The sequence below is a fragment of the Crotalus tigris genome, unplaced genomic scaffold (genome assembly GCF_016545835.1).
Source record: "Crotalus tigris isolate CLP2741 ecotype Arizona unplaced genomic scaffold, ASM1654583v1 scf7180000024384.25900115:4084858, whole genome shotgun sequence".
NCBI classification, from domain to species: Eukaryota; Metazoa; Chordata; class Lepidosauria; order Squamata; family Viperidae; genus Crotalus; species Crotalus tigris.
In genome coordinates this window covers 1,846,487-1,869,263 of record NW_024100554.1, presented here as the reverse complement: position 1 = coordinate 1,869,263, position 22,777 = coordinate 1,846,487, and the positions used below count along the sequence as shown (strand labels likewise).

The following is a 22,777-nucleotide window of genomic DNA, read 5'->3' as shown; positions in this document are numbered from 1 at the left end:
TTAACTATAATTCGCCTTCAGTCTGAATTGCAGCGCTTTGGAACACATGAACAGAATTAGGCTTTCTTGTCCAAACTTTGCATAACGCTGCTTGTCCCGAAAAGGAAGACTATGACGGGTATGCCGTTACACAAGCGAGCGGAAAGCCCATGCGTTTCTCGGGTTACTTCTCGACAGCCCTTTTGGTAATACCCTCCTTCCTTGGTCATAAGTCTGTGAACTGAAAAAAATCATCCTCCCTTGCCTCTACCAATTGCTCATGCGCCTTCGGGTGCCCAAATTTGGGCACCTGCGTCTCCTCCTAAAGGGAGACGTGCTACCTAAGCGCTACGAGCTGTTGCCCCGCCTCTTTCTTCGTGCTCTTTTCCCATTCCCCCAGCCCCTTGAGGCGACGCATGCGTACAGAGGCTTCTCAGTGCGTGGCGTGCTGTACGGTGGAGGCGGCTGGGGGCGGGGCGGCTATATATAGTGCGTGGCTGGGGCGGTGGCCTCCCCCTTGTCCCCCGGCCGATGACGGTGCTGTGTGCACAGTGTGTGTGCTCCGGCCTTCCCCGGACACACCAGCTCTGCCGCACCATTTACTACTAGAAGAAAAAAACCTTTAAAAATCCAAAAAAAATATTAAAATCCGAAAAAATATTTTAAAAAAATCCTCGCCTTACTACCCGCCCCCACCTGCAACCGGCCGGTTTGGTATAAAATAACCCGGTGAAGCGAAGCGAAGTCCCGGACCCGGCTTAGCCGAGAGGAGACCCGCCCAAACCACCTCCATCCACGCAGCAGCAGGAAGAAGACCCGCCAGCAGCGGTAGCAGCAGCAGCAGGAGGACCACCTGCTCCTCCACCCGCCAGCAGCTCCGAGCGCTCGAGCAAGTCGCCAACCGTCGCCAACCGCCGCCGCGGAGCCGTTGAGTTTAGAACCCGCCGGCCCGTCGCGGCCTCCTCGGCGCTCGCGAATCTACCCAGCCGCCTCTTCCCCCTCCCCGTCCCCCCGCCAGCATGAACCCCAGCGCTCCCAGCTACCCGATGGCCTCGCTCTACGTGGGCGACCTGCACCCCGATGTCACCGAGGCTATGCTCTACGAGAAGTTCAGCCCCGCCGGGCCCATCCTCTCCATCCGCGTCTGCAGGGACATGATCACCCGGCGCTCGCTAGGCTACGCCTATGTCAACTTCCAGCAGCCCGCCGACGGTGAGAAAGCGGGGAGGGTCGCGGAGGGGGGAGTAGAGGAAGGGGGTCTCGCCCCCACGCGGGCGTTCCCGGGATCCACTTTTCCGAGCGAGCACATGGGAAAGGAGGGACGGGAGCGGCAGAGCAGGACACGTGGGAACGAGACAGCCGGGTTTCGTGCTCCGGCGTGGGAAGGCCAGAGCGGTTGAGGGAGGGCTCTCCCCTCAGGGTCTGGCCCACGGCCGCCGCTTCCTTTCTTTCGCAGTCACCACGCGGGCTGCCGCTTAGTCTCCTCCGCGAGCGCGTCCATTTTACAGTCAGCGCGCTGTCTCGGGCCTATCCCTTCCCGCGCCTGCCTAATCTGGAATTCCCCGCGCTCGGGAGAGCAGGCAGGGGAGAAAGGACGGCGAGGGAGGCCCGCACGCGATGCCCCTACTTGGGTTTCCGTTAAGGGGGAATCGGTCACGCCGTTTGCGAGAAACGAGGCGGGGGGGGGAGGGAGATTTGCCAGTCCTCGTGGCAGGATACCGAAAGTGAAGGGTGAGGCCTGGCCGTGAAAGGCCTTTTTCGGCCCTTCACTTCCGCGAAGGGTTACGCTGACTTCTGGATCACGAGGCAGGGCCTTAAAATGTCCCCCGCAAGGGCGTGTCGGGCGCTCGCTTCCGCCGGCGAAGGCGCTGAGTCGGGAGCGCTGATGAAAGGCAGCTTGGCGGAAATTCCAGTTTAATTATAAGTTTTAAAGAAGTGGAGGAAGAATAAGGCGGAAGCGAGGCCCTGAACCCTGCAGTCACTGAAACCAATATAGGCCGTGTTTAATTATCCTTTCCTCCTATGGAGTACTTTTTAGCCCCTTGGCTCCGGAGAGCAACGATGAGCCCGATTCCGTATATTAAAAAGTAAACATGTTCATCTTTTAAACGCTTTTTTGAAAGCCTACTTAAAATCTTTTTGGTCCACGTCTAATAGAACATTTTCTTGATTATTGCATTTGAAGTCTTTTGACACTTAACTGTTTTTTTGTTGCATAAAGCATTTAAAACGTTTTGGCTTTGTGACATATGTTAAAGTGTAAAATAGCATTGTTTTCTTCCGAGTTCCATAGCTTGCCTTACTGTCTTGAGTGACCAGAAATTGAGAAAAACTCCTCTGACTTGCCATTGGAGGATATCTAAGCCAGCATAGCTAGACTTTATACTGATGGATAGGGTGAACTATTGTTAATGAAAGGCACCAGGAATTGGATTTTATTCCTAAATCATCTTCAAAGTGATTTTGTTTTCTGCTTCAAGAGTAGTTGGCATACTGAAGCAAACATCTATTAGGCTAAAAAAGTACATTTTTAAAATTCATATACACACCTTAATATGTTCTTGTATTTTTCCATGGTACTTGAAATGGCCAATGAAGAATAAATGAAATAAAAATTGTTTCTTGATTTATTTTGGATTTATTTAATACACCTTATTTCTTGTCATATAGTTATAGACAATGCATTGAGGAAAAATAAATCACATTGAAAATCGGTAAATCATTATGGAAAACTGGTTTCCAATTTATAGTGTCTTGCATGAATTGAAAATGGGAGGCACTGTTTTTTAGTCCTGTAAATCTGGATTGTCCAATCATGGCAGTATATTGAAGGACAGATTATGTATAAATTCAGTCAGCAAATAACAGTCTCTTCATTGAGGCTGTAGGGATTACTCAGAAATAGGATTATTTCTAAAGATCCGTTTCTCAAAAAGTATTTCCAGCTAGCTTTTTGCCGAAATGTCTTCTCAGCTGAGGATTCATTTATTCCAGAAAATAATGGTTGTGTTCAGACATCACAGTAAGCTGGAATTCAGAATTCTTTAGAATTCTAGCTTGTGTATGAATGAACAATATCTTGGTATATGCTACAAATGCTATTACTTCATTCCTTTTAAATTATCTAAATAAACCCTGAATTTCCAGAGTTTTGGTTAAATTAAATAAACCTACAGCAGATAAAAACAAACAATGGCTAATGATTTTTTTGGAGAAATAAACTAGAGAGTTTTGCAGTTAATTGGAACTAATAAACTGTTGATGTCGGAGGAAATAAAAGGAGAACTATGAAGTGACATTCACCAATATATTGTTTATTCCCAATCAAAGCTGAATTGAAAGAATTTTAGCTTACTGTCACATCAAATTTAGTTAATGATTAATAACTTAATTACCATCTCAGGACAGCTATGCATTTAATTAAAGATGTTTAGTTTTTTTCTCTAACATTTTGCATTTTCAATGGCTTTAAAAATGAAGAATAAAGTTTAATCAGGTAATCCTGAAATGCTTTTTTCAGGGCATTATTATCCAAAGAGAGAAGCGGGAGATGTATAGAAATTCTGTATAGACTACAGCATATACAGTTACTGAAAAAAACTATTTAGGATTTACTTAAATGCTTCAATGAATTGTTTTGAAAATAATTTATATTTTTGAGTTAATAGAATATGTAAGCAAAACATCTCTGCAGCATATCACTATATTTTATGTTTTTGAGAGTTCAAATTCTTATAATTTGCTTCATCTTATTAGTACTAGGATTTGAGTAAACATGGAAGAAAGGATCTGTACACTTCGTTAGAATAATTTAAATTGGCACACTATGTGTGTTTTCTCCTTTTTTCCCATTGACTTCTGCCTCTATTTTCTTTGCCTTCAGAAATTTTGTACCTATGCAAAAGGGTTGAGCGTACCTCTACTGAATTGGCAACTCCCACTGTATGTGCTCTGCCTTGAAAGCAGCAGGTGGAGCTGTTGTTTCAGAATTGCATTCTTAAAAAAAAAAAAAAAAAAAAAAAAACTTGAGGTAGCACATTTAACTAGCACTCCATGTTCAGATTAAGATTTAAAAGCTCTGAAGTTCCTGTTGCAAACCAGCAATTAAAAATATGGGGCCAGTGCCTTACCTTGCTCTTCTGTTTTCCATCAGAGGGTCTGTCAGAGTCTGACCACATTTCCTAACATGCTCCTTGCTGACTATTGCCATTTGTGTTGCTGCACTTTGCATTGTTCCTGAAAGGACAATAGATCTTATGAACACTTTTTATTCATGGTTGCCTGGTTAAGCTTTTTAGTTGCTGATATTGACTAGTTGTATCTTTAGCCAATCTAGCTTTACAAAATTTGTTTGGGATTATAGAAATGGTAGTGGGTATAAAAATACTTATTTATATGTTTAATTTTAGCAGATTCTAACACTGTTATGTACTATGCCTTGTGAGATGTAATAGTGTATAAATGGATACAGAATGCAACAGCTGTAGCATCATTCCTATGGGTTGTTTCTCTGTTCCCGATAGACAATTTCTAGATGCTACTGTATAAGGAAACAATTCATAGACTGCTGGGAAATGGGGAAAGCTTTTCCAGTTATTTCTCATGGTACATTGTTCTGTATTGAACATAGGTGGGTAACAAGATGCAATCTTGCACAAAAGGCTCTAGTTTGCCTGCAAATTAATTTTTGAATTTGCGGTAGTCCTTTGAAACTTTAGTCCCATTGACTCTCCCTCCATCCCCCTTTTGTTATTGGCTAACAGACAGTGGTATTGCAGAGGTTTTTTACTTTCTGGTTCATTGAGCAAGGTTTATTTATTTTTTAATAAGTTCATTGTTTTATCATACATACATTCAACCCTAGCCATAACAAAAAAGAAGGAAATGTACAAAAGAGGAAAAAGTGGTCAATTAAATTTAATATTTAACATATAAAATCCACCCTGGCTGAGTACTGAAAGAAAAGGAAAAAAGGCAATAAATTCTCCCCCTTTACAAATGTGTGTGTGTGTTAAGTAAATAAAAAAAAGAAAAAGCAGGTTGAGCTAAACATTACACTAATCTTCAAATCCTTCTGTTAACCATCTATTATTATATTTAGCACATAGAAGGTTCACAAATGGTTGGTTTCCAGTCTCTTATATAGCTGTCTATTCCATTATCTCTAATCAAAGCAGTTAATTTCGCCATTTCTGCTAATTCAGTCAATTTCAAAATCCATTCTTCAACAATCGACATCTCTAAATCTTCGCAGCTGTCACTCTGTGAAGGAATAGTATCCCAAATTGTTTTTTAATTGACTAGTCCATCATACCTAAAAGAAAAGCTTCAGGTTTCATTAATATTTGTATCTTAAATATTTTTTGCATTGTTGTTAATGTTTATCCAGTATGTTTTTATATATTTACAAGACTACCACATAGGATAAAATGAACCTGGATTTTGACTATATTTCCAGCACTTAATTAGAAATCCCTTTATACATTTTCACTAGTCTATCTGGGATCAAGTACCAATGATACATCATTTTATAAAGTTTTCTTTCAAAATATAATTTAATGTAAATTTTAGTCCCTTCGTCCATACATTCTCCCATTTATCTAGCATTGTGCCCCCCAAATTTGCCTATTTTACCATACACTCTTTAACATTCATCTTCTAGATTCAACTTGAGTAGCATTTTATATACTTTAGAAATTAAAGTTTATTGAGTTGCAGATGAAATAGGAATTTGAAGACATATCTTTAGCAAAGATGAACTTTAAAAGTCAATTTTACAAGTTTCCTGCATTTACTAAAAAACAGCCCTTTTATACTATGGCAAAATAGGATTTATTTTACATTAGTTTGGAAATGCCATAGTGTGATTCCAGTTTTTTATTCCCTAAGCAGAAAATCTGTCATACTTAAAGAAATCTTTTAGTTGTTTTGCTTATGAGTAGAAATTTCTTTATTAGTGGCAAGCTAATAACTGCAGAATGATATTCCATCTGTTAAAAAATACTTGTGGTGCAGGTTGGTTTTATACTTATTGCAACTTGTAGTACAACAGTATGATATATTCATTAACCACCTAAATTTTTTTAAATGTCAAGATTAGAAGGTGAATATTGCTATCCGGTTTTTTAAAGTTTAAAATATAATTAATTTTGTTAGTACAAAATTTTGTACTTTCACTTTCAAATGTATAGCTTGCATCTACTAAACTGTCAACTTTTTCTTTGCCACTTCCACAATTTTCAGATGAATGAGTAGTCTAACCATTCTTTGGAGTTCAGGAAGCAAACAATAAAGTTGAAGTTATAAACAATGACATTATTCTATTAGGATTAAAACAATATTTTTGTTTTACAGCTGAACGAGCTTTAGATACCATGAATTTTGATGTCATTAAAGGCAAGCCAGTTCGTATCATGTGGTCTCAGCGTGATCCATCTCTTCGAAAAAGTGGTGTTGGCAACATTTTCATTAAAAACTTGGATAAATCAATTGATAATAAAGCTTTGTATGATACATTTTCAGCTTTTGGAAACATCCTCTCTTGTAAGGTGAGTGGAAAGAAAGCAAAAAATGGGAAAATGTTTCAAATTGGAACTAATATGATTAGATTCAATTGATCTCACAAACATTCCAATACTTTCACAGGTCGTATGTGATGAGAATGGATCCAAAGGCTATGGGTTTGTCCATTTTGAAACACAAGAAGCTGCAGAAAGAGCTATTGAAAAAATGAATGGAATGCTACTTAACGATCGTAAAGTGTGAGTATAAAAGTGTTTTTCTTCGAGCTTTTAAAAGTTAAACCATATTTAGAAAAATTCATTTTACAGAAATCTACATTAGACGCTCTTGTTCCAATGTTGGCTTACATTATTAGAAATACATATTCAGGAAAAAACAAAGAGGGACAACTTATGTATTGCATAAGAACTGTGAGAGACATAATATGTCACAATCAGGAGGAGTCATACCACACTTGCTATGTTTCCCTGGATGGGAAAGCACAGCGGGGTAATATAATTGCTCCATTCTGAGAAGTCTGTTGTAAGAGAGGAGACTAGACAAGCTTAGTATTCTGCTATTTCCCTGAACGTGTACTGCAGTGTGCTATGGCAGCTGCTCGCATGCAGGGAAATGACACAACATATGGGTGAGCACCTCAGAGATTGACTATAAAGAGTATTCCTTTAGACATAGTCATATAGCGAGCATTTTCAAAATATCTAAGCAGCTTCTTGTCTTGCCTTTTAAAACTAGATTTGTTGGAAGGTTTAAATCACGCAAAGAGCGGGAAGCAGAGCTTGGAGCTCGTGCTAAGGAATTCACTAATGTTTACATCAAGAATTTTGGAGAAGACATGGATGATGAGAGACTGAAAGAACTCTTTGGCAAGTTTGGTAATGTCTTGATCTTTTCATGTATATAAAAAAGAGAAGAGTTGGTATATTACTATAATATTTCTGCCCAACTGCAACTCCCTAATGTTAGCTTTTATTTAATAGATTTGTATGCCGCCCATCTCATCTAGAGGTAACTCTGGACGGCTTACAAACATGAACAACTGGTAAACATTATGATAAGACAATAAATGATAATGATAATTTATAATTGAAAAATGGGAAAGGGAGCATGAAGTACATGGGGAGAAGGTGGGTTCTTTTCTTAATCCAACAGCCGCCTCTAGAGGGTGTATTCCCTTTGGGGCCCAAGCCCAGTTGACTGATCCAGGTCAGCAGGCCCTTACAGAATGCCAGGGGGTGCGGGTGCGGATCTCACCTTGGTGGGTACGATGTTCCAAAGGGCAGGAGCCAGGGCAGGAAGGGCTTTTCTGGACCCAGCCAGTCAAAATTCCTTGACCAACAGCTCTGCAGCATGCCCTTTCTCCCAGCATGGGTGGGGTGAGCCAGTCCCATTGGGGTGAGATGGTTCCTCCTGTGCCGTGAAGGTAATAACCAACACCTTAAATTGTATTTGCAAGAAAACCAGCAGCCAATGCAACTCATAAAACAGTGGTGTAACATGGAGTAACCTAAAGGCCCAAAGAACTGCCCATGTCACTGCGTTCTTCACCACTTGTAGCTTCCGAATGTACGTCACGGGTAGCCTCATGTAGAATGCATTGTAATAGCCCAGCTTTTAACTGGAGTTAGCAAGAACTGTAATATTCTAAATGCATAGGAATTAAAGAATGTGATTTTGTGGCTACTGGTTTTAATTCATTTCTTTTATTTATATATTGTATTGCCTTTCCACTAAAGACAGTTGACGAAAGACTGAGAACAGTAAAAAGAATAAAGTACCATAATTACTTCAACATATCATATATACTCACAGCTAAGCTGACAGTCGAATTATTAACCAAAATACCATGGAAAATGTTTCATTGGCGGATAAGCTAATCGACATTTTTCATGGTATTTTTGTCAAAAACCCAAGTATCTTCTTATGGATCGGCTTATACATGAGTATATACAATGTATTTAACTAATTATGGCACCTATAATTCTCAGATTATCCACGTATATAAATCTATGTCAAAATATCACTAGTATTTGCTGTCATAAACAGTAGAACTACAGCTATAAAGACAGGTCCAGGGTGATTGCAAGTGTTGATTAGTTCAAATATGTTAAAATTGTACTTAATGAACACTTACCTTCAGAGGCACCCAGAATTGTTTACCCACAGATTTACACCCTTTTTCTGACTTGACTTCTTTAAAATATAAATGTTTGATGTGCTACATTAAATAGCCACATTAAATAGTGCTTTTAACATCGGATACAATATGTAAGCAATACAATTTTCCCCAGCTATACCACTGTTGTCCTGACTGGGCACGCTTGGAGTTTAATTGAACCCATTTGGAGGACAGTAGATAGGGGAAGGGCTTTACAACATAAAAATATGTTCAATCCATAATACCAGTAGCAATTTTCTTACGGTTACTGTAATAGCTAAGAAATGTAAGACAAAGTGGGTTTATTGATCTTTCTGATGCCCTTCCGTCTGGAAGAATCTTTATAAACTATGGCATAGATTTTCTTTAAACTTAGGTGGATGGCAAATATATGTAACAAATTTTGTATGCTTTATAGGACCTGCCTTGAGTGTGAAAGTTATGACTGATGAAAGTGGAAAATCCAAAGGCTTTGGCTTTGTCAGTTTTGAAAGACATGAGGATGCCCAAAAAGTAAGCCTGCATATGATTTTGTGTTAGCTATGGAATATTTTATGGCTAATTTAATTTTGGGATTTTTCTTGTTTTTGTTGATGCACATTGCACTATGTTAAGTCTTGTCTGTGCTTTTATGCAGGATTGATTTCATATTATCAAATCTTCTATAAGAATTCTTTATGCTTTGAGTATTGTATATTCAGTTAACAGCAGTTTAAAGTATATTTTTTATTTATAAAGGCTGTAGATGAGATGAATGGAAAGGAACTCAATGGGAAGCAAATATATGTTGGTCGAGCTCAGAAAAAAGTTGAAAGACAAACAGAGCTTAAACGCAAATTTGAACAAATGAAGCAGGATAGGATTACAAGATACCAGGTAAAATTTCACTTTGATAGTTACATTTTTGCTGAATTTTTACCTTCTTTACAGTTTATGACATTCTTTTTTCCCTCCCCAAGGGTGTAAATCTATACGTGAAAAATTTAGATGATGGAATTGATGATGAACGTCTGCGCAAAGAATTTTCACCATTTGGCACAATAACTAGTGCAAAGGTAAGCAACATACGGTTGCAGACAAATGTTAATTGGGAAATTGTTTACGTCTCGTGTTATCAGTCCAGTCAGTAGGCTACATGGAAGGATAGCATAGTTCAAGTGTAGCCATCTGTACTAGCTGGGGGTTTAGTCGGTCATTGGTAGAAGTGCAAATGGTACATTCTATACAGATGTACAGTGTGATGCAGTGCTCATATACAATGTTTTTAAGCTTGTGTGCTTCTTTTGATAGGTCATGATGGAAGGAGGCCGCAGTAAAGGATTTGGATTTGTTTGCTTTTCTTCACCAGAAGAAGCAACCAAAGCAGTTACAGAAATGAATGGTAGAATTGTGGCCACCAAACCACTATATGTGGCTTTAGCTCAACGTAAAGAGGAACGCCAGGCTCATCTCACCAACCAATATATGCAGAGAATGGCAAGTGTGAGAGCAGTGCCCAATCCTGTCATCAACCCTTACCAACCAGCACCTCCTTCAGGTTATTTCATGGCAGCTATCCCTCAGGTATGGTTTGAACCTCTCCCTATTAAGCTTTACTTCATTAAATATCTCTATCTATCTATCTATCTATCTATCTATCTATCTATCTATCTATCTATCTATCTATCTATAGATATAGTTGGTGTAGCTGTAGCTTTGTGTGAGATACCGTACTTTCCGGCGTATAAGACGACTTTTGAAAATGTTGAAATTGGCGCCGAAGTTGGGGGTCATCTTATACGCCGGAAATAACGGTAGTTTCCAGCGTATAAGACGACTTTCTAGGCATGCGACTCGCTGCCGAAGTTGGGAGTCGTTTTATACACTGGGTCGCTTTATACGCCGGAAAATACGGTATATGATGGCTGTTAATATAGTTTTATCTCTACTGCTTTAGAAAGCCTTCAGAACTTTTACATGGAATAGTCCAGCAATTAAGCTTAATGGAATAATGTTTAATTTCATAATGCTGCAGCTTTGTGAATCCTGGCTTCTCCTGAATGATAGGTGGAATATAAATCAACTCTTTTTTATCCCCAACAGACACAAAACCGTGCAGCCTACTATCCTACTAGCCAGATTACTCAACTTAGACCAAGTCCTCGCTGGGCTGCTCAGGGTGCCAGACCTCATCGTAAGTGACTTGGTTTTCTTACAGAATTTATTTGTATTTATTGAATTTAGATACTGCCCATCTAACAGAGTGATTCTGGCGGTGTACAATTGAAACACAAAACCCTAAAGACTATAAAAATGTAATCAGTAAAAGAGCCAGATGAAAGCAGGAATAGAATGAGCTAAAAGATGTGAGGAGGGCCATCAAGATACCAACTACCCTCAGGGTTGCATGCTGCTCAGTGAGTTCTATGCAAGTTGGCCAGGTCTTCAAACTCTTTCGAAAAGTCAGGAGAGCGGGGGCCCAGTCACCTGTGGAGGGAAAGAATTCCAAAGGGTGGGAGCTATAGCAAAGAAATGTGGGCTTTTATTAATTTCTAAAATACATATTTGAATTATCTTAAGCAGCTTTCCAGAATATGCCAGGTGCCATCCGCCCTACAGCTCCCAGACCACCATTTAGTACGATGAGGCCAGCTTCATCACAAGTTACACGAGTCATGTCAACACAGCGTGTTGGTGAGTTCTGAAGGGTTTTTTACTTTACTTTTTAAACAACACAGGGTAAGTTGGAAGCAATGGCAGTAAGGATAGAAAAATACTAAGAAGTATAGTGAGTGGGATACCTAGTTTTCTTTAATTCCTCTTTTTGTCATTTATGTTTGTCAATTATATACTCAAATTACATTAGGATAATTGGTTAAATATATGCAGTTCATTTGCACCTTCAAGTTTGAATGTCATATACTTTAAAAACCCTTAAGCAAAAATTGTGCAATCAGACTATCCATAATACAGTTGAAAAGTGTTCTCTCTTAGCTTGAAATCCTTTTCTTTTCAGCAAACACATCAACACAAACCATGGGTCCACGTCCAGCAGCAGCAGCTGCTGCAGCCACTCCAGCTGTACGCACTGTTTCACAGTATAAGTATGCTGCAGGTGTTCGCAATCCTCAGCAGCATCTTAACACCCAGCCTCAGGTTGCTATGCAGCAGGTAAGCATAAAAACTATGGAACAAGCTTAAAAGTTGGGAAAACAGCTGGAAGCTAGGCAAAGTTAGAAATATCCAAAATACATTAAAATAAATTGTGAAAGCAGGCTTTGGGTGGATTTCTATTCAAGATTTCTTTATTACTCAAGAAAAGGATGAATTAGCTGGCCATAGGTTAAAGTAAAATTATTTTGTCAGTAAGCTCATTTGTATATCCAATAGAGTCTGTTTTACTCCAGTGAGTTGTTTGCCATTCAGATGCAGCATTCTGCTCTTTGTGATATTCAGATCTGAATGATTGAATGAGAATAATGCAAATTTAATCAGTATATTTGATGTAAAATTATCAAAACAAATTAGTTAACTTATTCAATGTTCTGAAATTCTAGCCTGCTGTCCATGTACAAGGTCAGGAACCATTGACTGCTTCCATGCTGGCTTCTGCCCCTCCACAAGAACAAAAGCAGATGTTGGGTAAGTTGCTATTAAGCAAATGTGAACATGAGGAGAATGGGACAGCAGGTTTTGGTGTGTCACGTTGAGGGCATGGAAAGAAAGCTACAGCAATATATTTGAACTGAGTACAAAAGGAAGATAACTGCAGGTGGCACCACCTATTTATCAGTACTCCTGTCCACTGCATAAAGCATTGCAAGCAGCTCAGTTTTTTCCTAATGCATTGTTTAAATGCAAAGAGTGAAACTACATTTCTCTAAGCAGAAGCCTTCTATATGCAGGCATGCACTTTGAATTCAGTCCTCAGATGTCCAAGAATATGTGTCATGCATCCCTTATGACATTCTTTTTAAAACTTTGTTGACATTATTTACATTTTCACTATTACAAATCAGGTTAACTCACCTGAAAGTTATATAGAGGAAAGAGAAGGTGCAAGTGTCAGATGGAAGAAGCTAGTTACATAGTTGCAGGATAAAGGAGGATTTCAAGAGAAGAATTTCTTAATAATCAAATCATTTTATTGATAATGGCATTAGCTGTTCAAAATTCCAGTCTTTAAGATTCCATTGTTAAAGCACCTTTGAGTTTATTCTCTTAACTAGTTTGTGCCAAAAGAAAAAACTATTTTTGTGGTAGTGGAATGGAACTAATTAAGTAGTTCCATTTAGGATAGATACACAGATAGTGCAGTCTTGTAAAGTCATGGATTGTGAATTATTTTCTAGGAGAACGTCTGTTCCCTCTTATCCAAGCCATGCACCCTACTTTGGCGGGTAAAATAACTGGTATGTTGTTGGAAATTGACAACTCTGAACTTCTTCACATGCTTGAGTCTCCTGAATCTCTTCGTTCGAAGGTAGGGAGATTCTTCAGTTAGTGTTGGTTTTCTTTTTGGAATCCAGCCTATTTTATTTTTTTAACAGAAATAATAGTAATCCAGTTTTCCCGTTAACTAGGTTGATGAAGCTGTAGCCGTACTGCAAGCCCATCAAGCTAAAGAAGCTGCTCAAAAAGCAGTTAACAATCCAGCAGGAGTTCCAAGTGTCTAATGTAAGTATTCATGAGAATAGGCTTTATATGTGAAATAAAAGGGGTTGCATTTCATTGCAGGCATCCATCTAGCTTCCGGTCATTGTTAATGGAAATATTTAACTAATATTGCTAGATGCTTTTCTGCCTGTATAATTTTTGTTCATGAAATCAGATAGTAGCAGCCAGTGAGCTTTGCAGTTCTCCCATCACATGTTTGCTTAGTGGCCATTTCACTTCCAGTTTAAGGAACAGATTTATTAAGCAGGTGTAGAATGCTTTTGAGACTCAGAAATAATGCACTAACAGTGAAAATGGGCCTCAAAATAATGTGTTTCTTTCTTCTTATATTTTTTTGATTACAGAAGACCCAGGACTACGTATTATTATATCGCTTCACCGAAGGAAAAATATCTAAACATGGAAAAACTACTAAATATTGAGAAAAACATTGCAAAATATAAAATAAATAAAAAAAGGAAAGGAAACTTTGAAGCTTATGTACACAACAAATGCCAGGACTAGCAAAACCCCTAGTCCTAGATTACCTATTGATTTAAAATCCAAAAAAAAATAGCAAAAGTTAAAAAACAAATTAATGTTTTATAAACCCCGGGGAAAAAAGAATTTTCAGCACACTACAAAAAATTTAAAGCATTCCTTTCTTTAATTTTGTAATTTACTGTGGAAAAGCTCAGAATATCACTACTGTTGTAGTTAGCAGTAAGGATTGATAGCTGAGCAAAGAACCATAATTTGGATTATACAATTCTTGCTTTAATAAAAATTCCTTAAACATTGGCATTTTGAATTTTCTTTTTCTTCTAATGATCTGAATTGAATTTATAAAGTCCTGTACTAGAAGTTCAGATACGTTTATATTATGCTATTAACAGGTTGATTATAAATTTAAAAATGGACTATAAACAGCTAGTTTTATTCTTAATAATACTGAATGCTGGAAAAAAAGTAGTTATTCGGTTTATTCAAGTTATTAAAACTGAATGGATACTTTCAGATTAATTTCAGTAATACGATTATTAGGGGTACAGGAAAATATAATATAAATAGGTTTAAATTAATCCCTCATTGCTATTTTAAAAAGCTATTACATTTGGGAATTGGAATAGAGTGGTGTTCATAATGACAGCAGACCTGATAGAACAGATAGATGAATTAGAGCAGATATTTACAACGACACTACCTGAAATAAATGAGGTAATGAAATATTTGTAAAGAGTAAGAGTGGATTGAACTGGTTCCTTTTGCAAATCAATATTTTCCCATTGTTGCTTGGGTTTAACAAGCTGGGATTAATTAATTATTGTTGTATAGAAGCAAAGTAATGGAACACAGGACACCAAAAGCAGTTGTTTTGATACTCATTTGTGAGCATTGAGCTATATTATCCTGTCTTTGTAGTTAGGATAAATGGTATTAGGTAATCTGTCCTGCAGAATGACATTAAGACTCGGAATTCTTATGGAAAGGGACACACTTTTTTAGGTTAGCCAGTAGACTTGTAGGTAGCATCTCTTAAGTTTTGCTACTTATGGTATATACGTGTATGCCACCAGTGGTGGTGTAACCTTGAAAATGTTTGAGAAATAAGATTGTTATATAAATAATCAAGTGGGATCCATTCTATGATGGTGGCTATGTGACCAGCCCATTTCCATTTTTTTACTCTTGATATCATATACTTTTGTTCGTTCTCTAATCCATGTGCATATTTATTTTGCCTTGTAATGCCAAGCATGTATCTTTCCATGGCTCTTTGTGCCACTCTTAGCTTTTGTATTGATTGTGAGGTTAATATCCTTGTTTCACTGGCATATGTTAGAGCAGGTAGCATTCACTGATCGAAAACTCTTCTCTTTAGGCATAGGGGGAGGTTCTTGAAAATTATGCTTAGCTTGCCAAATACCTGCCAACCACATTTAACATGCTGTTCAATTTCCTTTATTGTATCACCTTCCATTGATACCTGTTGGCCAAGATATATGTATATCCCACTTGATAAAAAGTGTCCATGAAAGAGATCTAAAAAAAAGATGGATTGACGACATTGGCAAGTATTGCGGCGCAATTGGCAAAAGAAAGCCAATTGGTTGGAGGCCTTTATCCTGCAGTGATTACACAATGGCTAAAATGATAATATAAATAATAGGTATTAGTTTATAACTGACCAATCAAATCTTAAGTTCTGCAGTTTTAGCATATTGTACAAACTTGTAGCCCTGAAAACACAAGATTCCTGCCTGGACGAGGAGAGTAAGAATAGCTTACATTGTTATGGATGTGCTTTGGATTGGCTGAACTCATCCAAAGCTTGTGATGACATCAAATGCGAAGCATGGAGCAGAAGAATAACTGACATCTTACCGATACTTATCATATTCTGTAATATGTTAGGAAGACTGGCAGTAAGTTGATAAATCTTTCAAACTATGTTTCACTGTTTTGAGCATAACACTTCACTATAAGCATTCATTGTTTCTCCAAGCTTCATTCTGGGGTCAAATTTTCCAGACTGACAAAGATGGGATTGGAGTCAGGAAAGTAACTTTAAAAATTGAAAGACGGATTAAAATGTGCATAGAAATCTAGAGAGATCAATTCCTAAACTTCCAACTCTGGCACCCTACCAGGCTTCCAGCTCTGGCACCCTACCCTGTTATTATCACTGCAGGAGCTTTCAAACTGACCTAAGTTCTGATTGCAATCGTATTTAGGAAAGAAAAGATTTGCAAGAAAGTGCACTGAATATCTAAAAACAGCATTTCTTTTCACAAATGACTAGGTTGCCACAAACATCTGTTGCTGGAGTCTCCAAAATAGGCCACTAAGTGGCTTCATTAATTTCCCAAGAAGATAATGCTCTTCCAAGAAAGAATATTTTCATGTATTTGGCATACAAGGTCAAGATCCCAGGTCAATTGACTCCTGTTTTGCATCGGATTGCTGGCGTCATGGAGCCTCTGATTTGGTCAACTTCAAGTGCTACCACACCCCTTCGCTGCTTCATCATGTTCAAGTCACTCCAAATAGCTTATCCTGATTAATGCTGTTATTGACCATACTTATTGTCAGCCCCATTTTCAATTATACTATACTGGCCACCTAAACCTGAACTGCTATTGTTGGTATTGTAAGCAAAGACCAGTAATTAACAATATCCTGCAAAAATTAAAAACATTAGGTTAATGCTACAGTAAAACAACAGATTTATAGATTCCTGTTAGAGAGTTGGTGTTAAACGTTGCTCACTATATTGTCAAAATGTAGCTATCTTCCAAGCACTAAGCTGCATCTCTTAGGAATTTTGCCAAAAGGAATAAAATAAGCTTATACAAATTCCTATTTTTTAAAAAAGGTAATAGCAAGGCGCACTTAAATACTTTGCTGAGAAATAGCAAGCTTTAGCCAGAGATTAAAGATGAGCCGAGGTGGCACAGCAGTTAGAGTGCAGTACTGCAGGCCACTTTAGCTGACTGTATTCAGCAGGTCAGCGGTTCAAATCTCACCGGCTCAAGGTTGACTCAGCCTTCCATCCTTCTGAGGTAGGTAAAATGAGGACCCAGATTGTTGGGGGCAATGTAAATATATATATACATTGCTTACTGGTGTACACCGCTTAGAGAGTGCTTGCACTTAAAGCGGTATATAAGTCTCATAAATAAACAAATAAGCCAAGTATGAATCTCCACCTTGGGTAAACTGGCCTTCAACCACAAAGAGGTGTTATGGACACCGTTGGGAATTTGAAAAGGAAAATGCAGTGTTTCTTGATAATAATAGAACATGAACTTAAGTGAACTCCATATAAAAATTTGAGCCAGTAACAGTAGTATCAAATAATTTGATGACTCAAGAATGAAATCACTCTTTTAAACAGAAAAATCCATATCACTTTACTGTCTGCACTGCAAATTTATCTGAAACCCTTTACCTGAGCCAGGGAATACAAACGCCAAATGGTTGAAAGCGCTTGATCTGCTCAGTGTTGCTGTGTGTCTGTTGTCAATGTTGCTCAGTATTGACAACTACCTTATCTTCTAATCAGAAGAAAAATATTGCAGGGTTCTTGAGGCTATTTGGTGTCTGGAATAAAGTACCATTTTCATAAAATGGAAAACTAGCACTGATGTTGTTACCTACTTTGGTAATGAAATTTCTGCAAGAAAACAATCTCGGAGAACACTAAGGACTCACAGGGAAAACTTTCTCAAGCTATTTAGGAAGATCAAAAACTGGAAAATACAGGATCTAGAGCAGTGGTTCTCAACCTTTCTAATGCCGCGACCCCATAATACAGTTCCCCATGTTGTGGTGACGCCCAACCACTTATACCTCACCGGGTGCCAGGGGCATGGCCAAAGAAAAGGGGGAAAAAATGGTGGACAGCCTTGTTTGGCAACCCCCGTGAAATGGTCGTTCGACTCCAAATGGGGTCCCGACCCACAGGTTGAGAACCACTGATCTAGAGGTATTATGTAAAAGATGAAAGCAAAGAGGCCAGTGAACACCCTACTTTAATCCCTTTCTGAACTGGGATAAAATTTAAGTTGCCTCAATGCATCTTATTTGGAATCTTAACTCACATATGGAGCATGCGGTATATATAAAAGCAGGAATAGGTCTATATCAATGCTTTAAGCCACAAATTTTTCCCTACAAGATTTTTCTATAATGAACAGTCACTAATAAAGTTGTCAAATGTTATTTACAAACTGCTCTGGATTTACTATTTTTTTTTAAAAAAAAATGCCATAACAGTAATACCTGGATAATATATTCTCCTGTTCCAAAGCCTGCGCATTCCTCAGCCAGAAGCTCCCAGTCAATCTTTAGGTTTCCAACACAGCTACCTAGCATCTAGTTTACATACAGTGATCAGGAGTTACTGGTTGGTAGTTTACTAAATGAAACAGGATAATAGCCATGGCCCATGGCCCACTTACTAGGAACGTCGAAGTGGTAAGCGTTATGATCTCTTGTAAGGCAAAACCTTCCTGAGTCCTTTCCTTCTTTAATTGAGTTATTTATTAAATACCATCTAATTAACTTTGTTTAGTGACCAATGTCTTCTATATGAGCAAGATGTTGAACTTATTAATTTTAAAGGTGAAAGATCGTTTACCCAACCAACAATGCTCCATGAAATCAGAAAGAAATCTCATATGCTCTCCCAATGTCAATCCATTTCCTTTGCTGGATCTTTCTGTGGTAATCAAAAATTGTTGCCATTTACTTCACTTCATTAGCCCTTCAAGGTAATCCAGACAAGCACCTCAGTGAATACAAGCACCTCTTTGTTTTATTGTAAATCACATTAACAGAATCTTGAAAGTTGGAAAGTATTCCTCCTTTTATTATGGAAAAACTAGGGAAGGTCCTTCTAAACTGCTTCCCCTGTCTCCTTGGCTTCCATGGACTGAAGACACCTTTTGCATTATGGTTGTCTAGTTTGTGGCTGCTATCTCCAAGTTCATTTCCACATACCGTTACATTTTTTCTTCAAAGATTTATCTTTCAACAATTACAGCTTTTTCCTATAGAATATTAAACAGTCTTTTTCGTAATTGCTTATAAAGTGGTTCTTCAAAGGACCTTAGAAACTTTATCTTCTGTTTTACCTTCTGGTTACTTCCTAGAGCAGTGGTGGCGAACCTCTGGCACGCGTGCCAGAAGCAGCACTCAGAGCCTTCTCTGTGGGCACACGTGCCATGCTCTGGAGATGGCAACCGTCCCTCTTCAATTAGCCGCCTGCTAACTCGCCGAGGTTCCACGTGGCTGGATGTATCCCAGCATGGCTGGTTCCCCCCCCCATCTCATCCCTCCTGGCCTCGCATGCTCTCTTTTTCCCTGGACATGACCCAATGCATCGCCTCCTCAGCTGTTGGCTGGCCGTCCAGCTGAGAGGCAGCTTCTCTCAACTGCTGGTGACGGGCTGCGGAGCCCCAGAGTGTGACGGTCAAGGGGCCCGCAGGTTGTGGCTGCTGACAGACACTGTCAGCCTCCATGTGCTTGCTGGCCTGTGTGCGGGAGCCGATGGTGTCAGGCTGCAGCCGCCCCGGCCCGCCTCGCCTTGCCCCACAGCACTGGCACTCCCGCCCTGCCTCACCTCACCATGCAGGATGAGCCTCCTGTCCATTGTCCCACCTGCCAGAGATCCTCTGGATCTCCCCCAACCCTGCCCAGCCCCCACAGGCATCCCTCCCCATGAGCAACATCGAGGTGACCATGCCCACCTTGGCCACACCCACACAGTCTGCCATGACCACTACGGCCACGCCCACCCAGTGGGCCACACCCACCCAGCACCCGATGATACATGATTAGGTTTTGGGTTGCAGTTTGAGCACTCAGTCTCTAAAAGGTTCACCATCACTGTCCTAGAGCATTCTTTCTACTTTAATGTTAAAGTATTTGAAACATTAACTGCAATTGATCTTTGCTGGTTGAAAATGAAAATATGTTTTTGATTAGTAACTTCTGATACGTTAGTGAAACTTTTTGAAGATCCGCCTTACATTGTGTTCCACCGGGATAAAATAGTGCTTTTATCTCACTTCCAGTTTCTTCCTAAAATTGTCCCTTCTTTTAATATAAACCAGGAAACTCTTGCCTTTTTTTTTTTTCCGATCAATCTCAAAAAATTCTTCATACTCCCTGAAGAAATAGCAGGCTTTGACTCTTTTTTCTTGGCAGAGCTTGTTCTTTCTAATAAACGTCTACTGATTTGTTATGGGCACCTGAAAACTGGTTTAGTAATCTTCCACAATTGATAGCATGCTTGGTTATTACTACTATCTTCTTGACTGGCCTATTTGACAAACTTCTACCATTTTAAGTGTTGGGGTTCAATGAGTAGGATCCTCAGTGATTTATGCTGTGGCATCTTAGGATACAGCCCTTTTGAGATCTCTTGTGCTGCAACTTGGTCGCAGTTCTGACCTCCATAAGCTTCTGGAAACTAAGATTGGTCTTATTTGTCAGGCTTTCTTTTACATATCTGAGACAGGGAAACAATTCAAGGAATGATTCTGACAGATTCTCAGAAAAGTATTTATTAAAAGGAGGTATATGGTTATAAGGCAATTTTAGAGTACTTTATTTTCTAATGAGATTTGTGCGTGTGTATACGGGTATACATATAAACACACAATTAGGATGACAAAATGCTTGACATTTTCTCCTGGTGTGATGGTGGCTAGAAAGGAAAGGACACCTGTTGCTTTTATAAGGAAGGGCAACCTGCATCTGCTCTGCTTTGATGATTGTCAGTCTCTTTGTCAGTCTGCAAGCTGATGTTTACACTAGATTTGGACTGGCAGTGCTATCATCATTAATCTACTTCTACCTCCAGTAATTACAGCTTGTTCTACACATGAGAGGTATGTAAATCAAAGGCAGAGAATAAAATGCCATAACTGTTTTTCAAATGGTCATTTGTTAATTCACACAAACCTCCCATTTTTCTGTACAAACAATCTATCCATCATGCTAGTTTCTCTGTTGGTCTCAAGGAACTGAGGTAGATCACTGAGGGAGCTTGGGGCCAGCTAAGAATAATCCTATTTCAGAAATCAGAAATTTCAAGGCAAATCACCAATCGTCAGCCTGAAAAGATAAATCATAATATAATCTATGTTACACCTACCCCTAATTTAAGATGCAAATGTAAGAGACTGAAAGAAAGATAGATGTTGAAGAAACAACTAAGACCTATTGGAGAAGAATAAAACATGATACGTGGAAGGGTTTTGCATTGTTATATACATGCAGTTGGATTTATTTGGTAAGAAACTAAGTTCTTACATAAGATTTTTTGCTGTTCAGTTTTATATCAGTCAAACATTCTATTTAGTAGTAGAAGAAAAGGAAATATTTTACTTTTCTCCTGCATGACCCACCATGCTTGTTCTACACAATTCAGCTAATGATATATGAATACAAGCAGCATTTTAATTTCCCTTCATTTGCTAGTTTATCTCATTGTTTAAAGTAGGCACTTCTTAGAGTAATGCTTAAGAAGGCCTTTCTGGATTCCTCAGACTTAGGTAATTTCCAATGCAGGCCAGTTTCCAATTTTTCATGGTTAGGCAAGAAAATTAACAAGGTCAGCTTCATACTGTCATAAATAGATTATGTAGACCAAGTATGTCAAATCTTTTGGCTTGCCTAGGCTGCATCCTAGATCCATGTTTTTCCAATTTTAAGCTGTGTGAACTCCCAGAATTCCCCAGCCGGCATACTGAATTGGGAATTCTGGGATTTGGAATCTTAAAGTTGTCAAATTTGAAAACACTGTCCCAGCTCTTTCTGCAGCTTATGGCATTATTGTCCAAGGATCTTTCTGGAGTGCTTGGCAGGTTTCACAACTGGGGGCACTTTTTTGCAATTCTTTATGTTCTAGATGGAGATGGTATTTCTAGCAACTAGTTCACAAAGTGGGAACTGTTATATGAAGTCTCTCAAGGAACTATTTTGCCCCTGATGTTTTTAAAATATACATAAAACTCTTGTGAGAGAACATCAGGAGATAGGTTTTACGGTATTCAAATCTTTTTCTTTGTGACAGTATCATCAGGCAATGTTAAAGCTCCCTGAATATCTGCTTATAGACAGCACTGGATTGGATGAAAGAAAATAAATCAAAATAAGATGTAAACCTTTCTTGAGAAAGGACATAAGTCTAGGTCTATGGTAGATCTGCCTTTTATGAGTGAGGGCATACACATCTTTCTTTTGTCTTTTAATCTCTGTTGTGAAAGACCTATGCTGCAAACCATCCTGCTGCTTTTTATGTTGTACCCAATAACAAGTACCAGCATTTGTTTTCAGGCTATTAACCCACTTACATTGTGATTCTGGTTCCTTTTTGTTCTATACTTCCAGACCACTGAATTATATTTAAAGAATGCTTTTGTGGTGTTCTTGCATTCTCTTGTAGATTGTGCACAAACAGCCATCAGCTAGGATGAAGGTCCAGGATATAATCCTAGCTACTGTTATTTCTCTCAGTGGCCTCCACTGCCATCAGTCATGTTATCCTTCTGGCTCCATTTTGAAAACTGGGAGCCAAAGGGCCTCATCTACATGGTTCTAATTCTTCCTGAGTAGATAGTATTTACTAGAGAACTGCTGCTGCTCAAGAGGCTCAGAGGGTTTAATACAGGGGTCGTCAAACTTGGCCCTTTTATGACTTGTGGACTTCAACTCCCAGAATTCCTCAGTCAGCATGCCTGGCTGAGGAATTCTAGGTCTTGAAGTCCACAAGTCATAAAAGGGCCAAGTTTGAAGACCACTGGTTTAATATGACTAATGAAGCCCCTGGAGGCCATTGTCAGTTTGGGATACAACATCATCAGTATATTAGTAACACTCAATAATACATCACCACTCTGGGCTGACCTGTAGTTAAAGTCCCGACTCAGGATGTAGAGGCTGTTACAGAACTGGAATGGGAAGAAACAA

The 22,777-nt window shown here is 39.0% G+C and overlaps 1 protein-coding gene across 5 annotated transcripts; it reads left to right on the top strand.

Annotated features, from left to right (window-relative positions):
* Positions 1–481: 481 nt before the first annotated feature.
* PABPC1 (poly(A) binding protein cytoplasmic 1) lies at positions 482–14,098 on the top strand. Of its 5 annotated transcripts, none has more exons than XM_039328812.1 (15): positions 483–1,191; positions 6,334–6,527; positions 6,625–6,740; positions 7,237–7,367; positions 9,078–9,172; positions 9,398–9,535; positions 9,619–9,714; positions 9,950–10,222; positions 10,742–10,832; positions 11,219–11,332; positions 11,655–11,809; positions 12,196–12,280; positions 12,991–13,121; positions 13,222–13,315; positions 13,660–14,098. In XM_039328812.1, exons 1-14 carry the CDS (start codon positions 999–1,001, stop codon positions 13,312–13,314), a joined length of 1,905 nt encoding a protein of 634 aa, XP_039184746.1. In that variant the 5' UTR covers positions 483–998; the 3' UTR covers position 13,315; positions 13,660–14,098. The 5 variants fall into 5 exon arrangements, with proteins under 5 accessions (XP_039184748.1, XP_039184746.1, XP_039184744.1 ...); XM_039328810.1 differs by having other exon boundaries at positions 7,237–7,376; XM_039328813.1 differs by having other exon boundaries at positions 999–1,191; positions 11,222–11,332.
* Positions 14,099–22,777: the final 8,679 nt, after the last annotated feature.

Excerpts from the sequence above, each read along its gene's own strand:
- PABPC1 (XM_039328810.1), top strand. The coding sequence starts at position 999 with ATGAACCCCAGCGCTCCCAGCTACCCGATGGCCTCGCTCTACGTGGGC. Across the intron at positions 9,173-9,397 it reads GACATGAGGATGCCCAAAAA|GCTGTAGATGAGATGAATGG; the intron begins GTAAGCCTGCAT and ends TTATTTATAAAG. Across the intron at positions 9,715-9,949 it reads GCACAATAACTAGTGCAAAG|GTCATGATGGAAGGAGGCCG; the intron begins GTAAGCAACATA and ends TTCTTTTGATAG.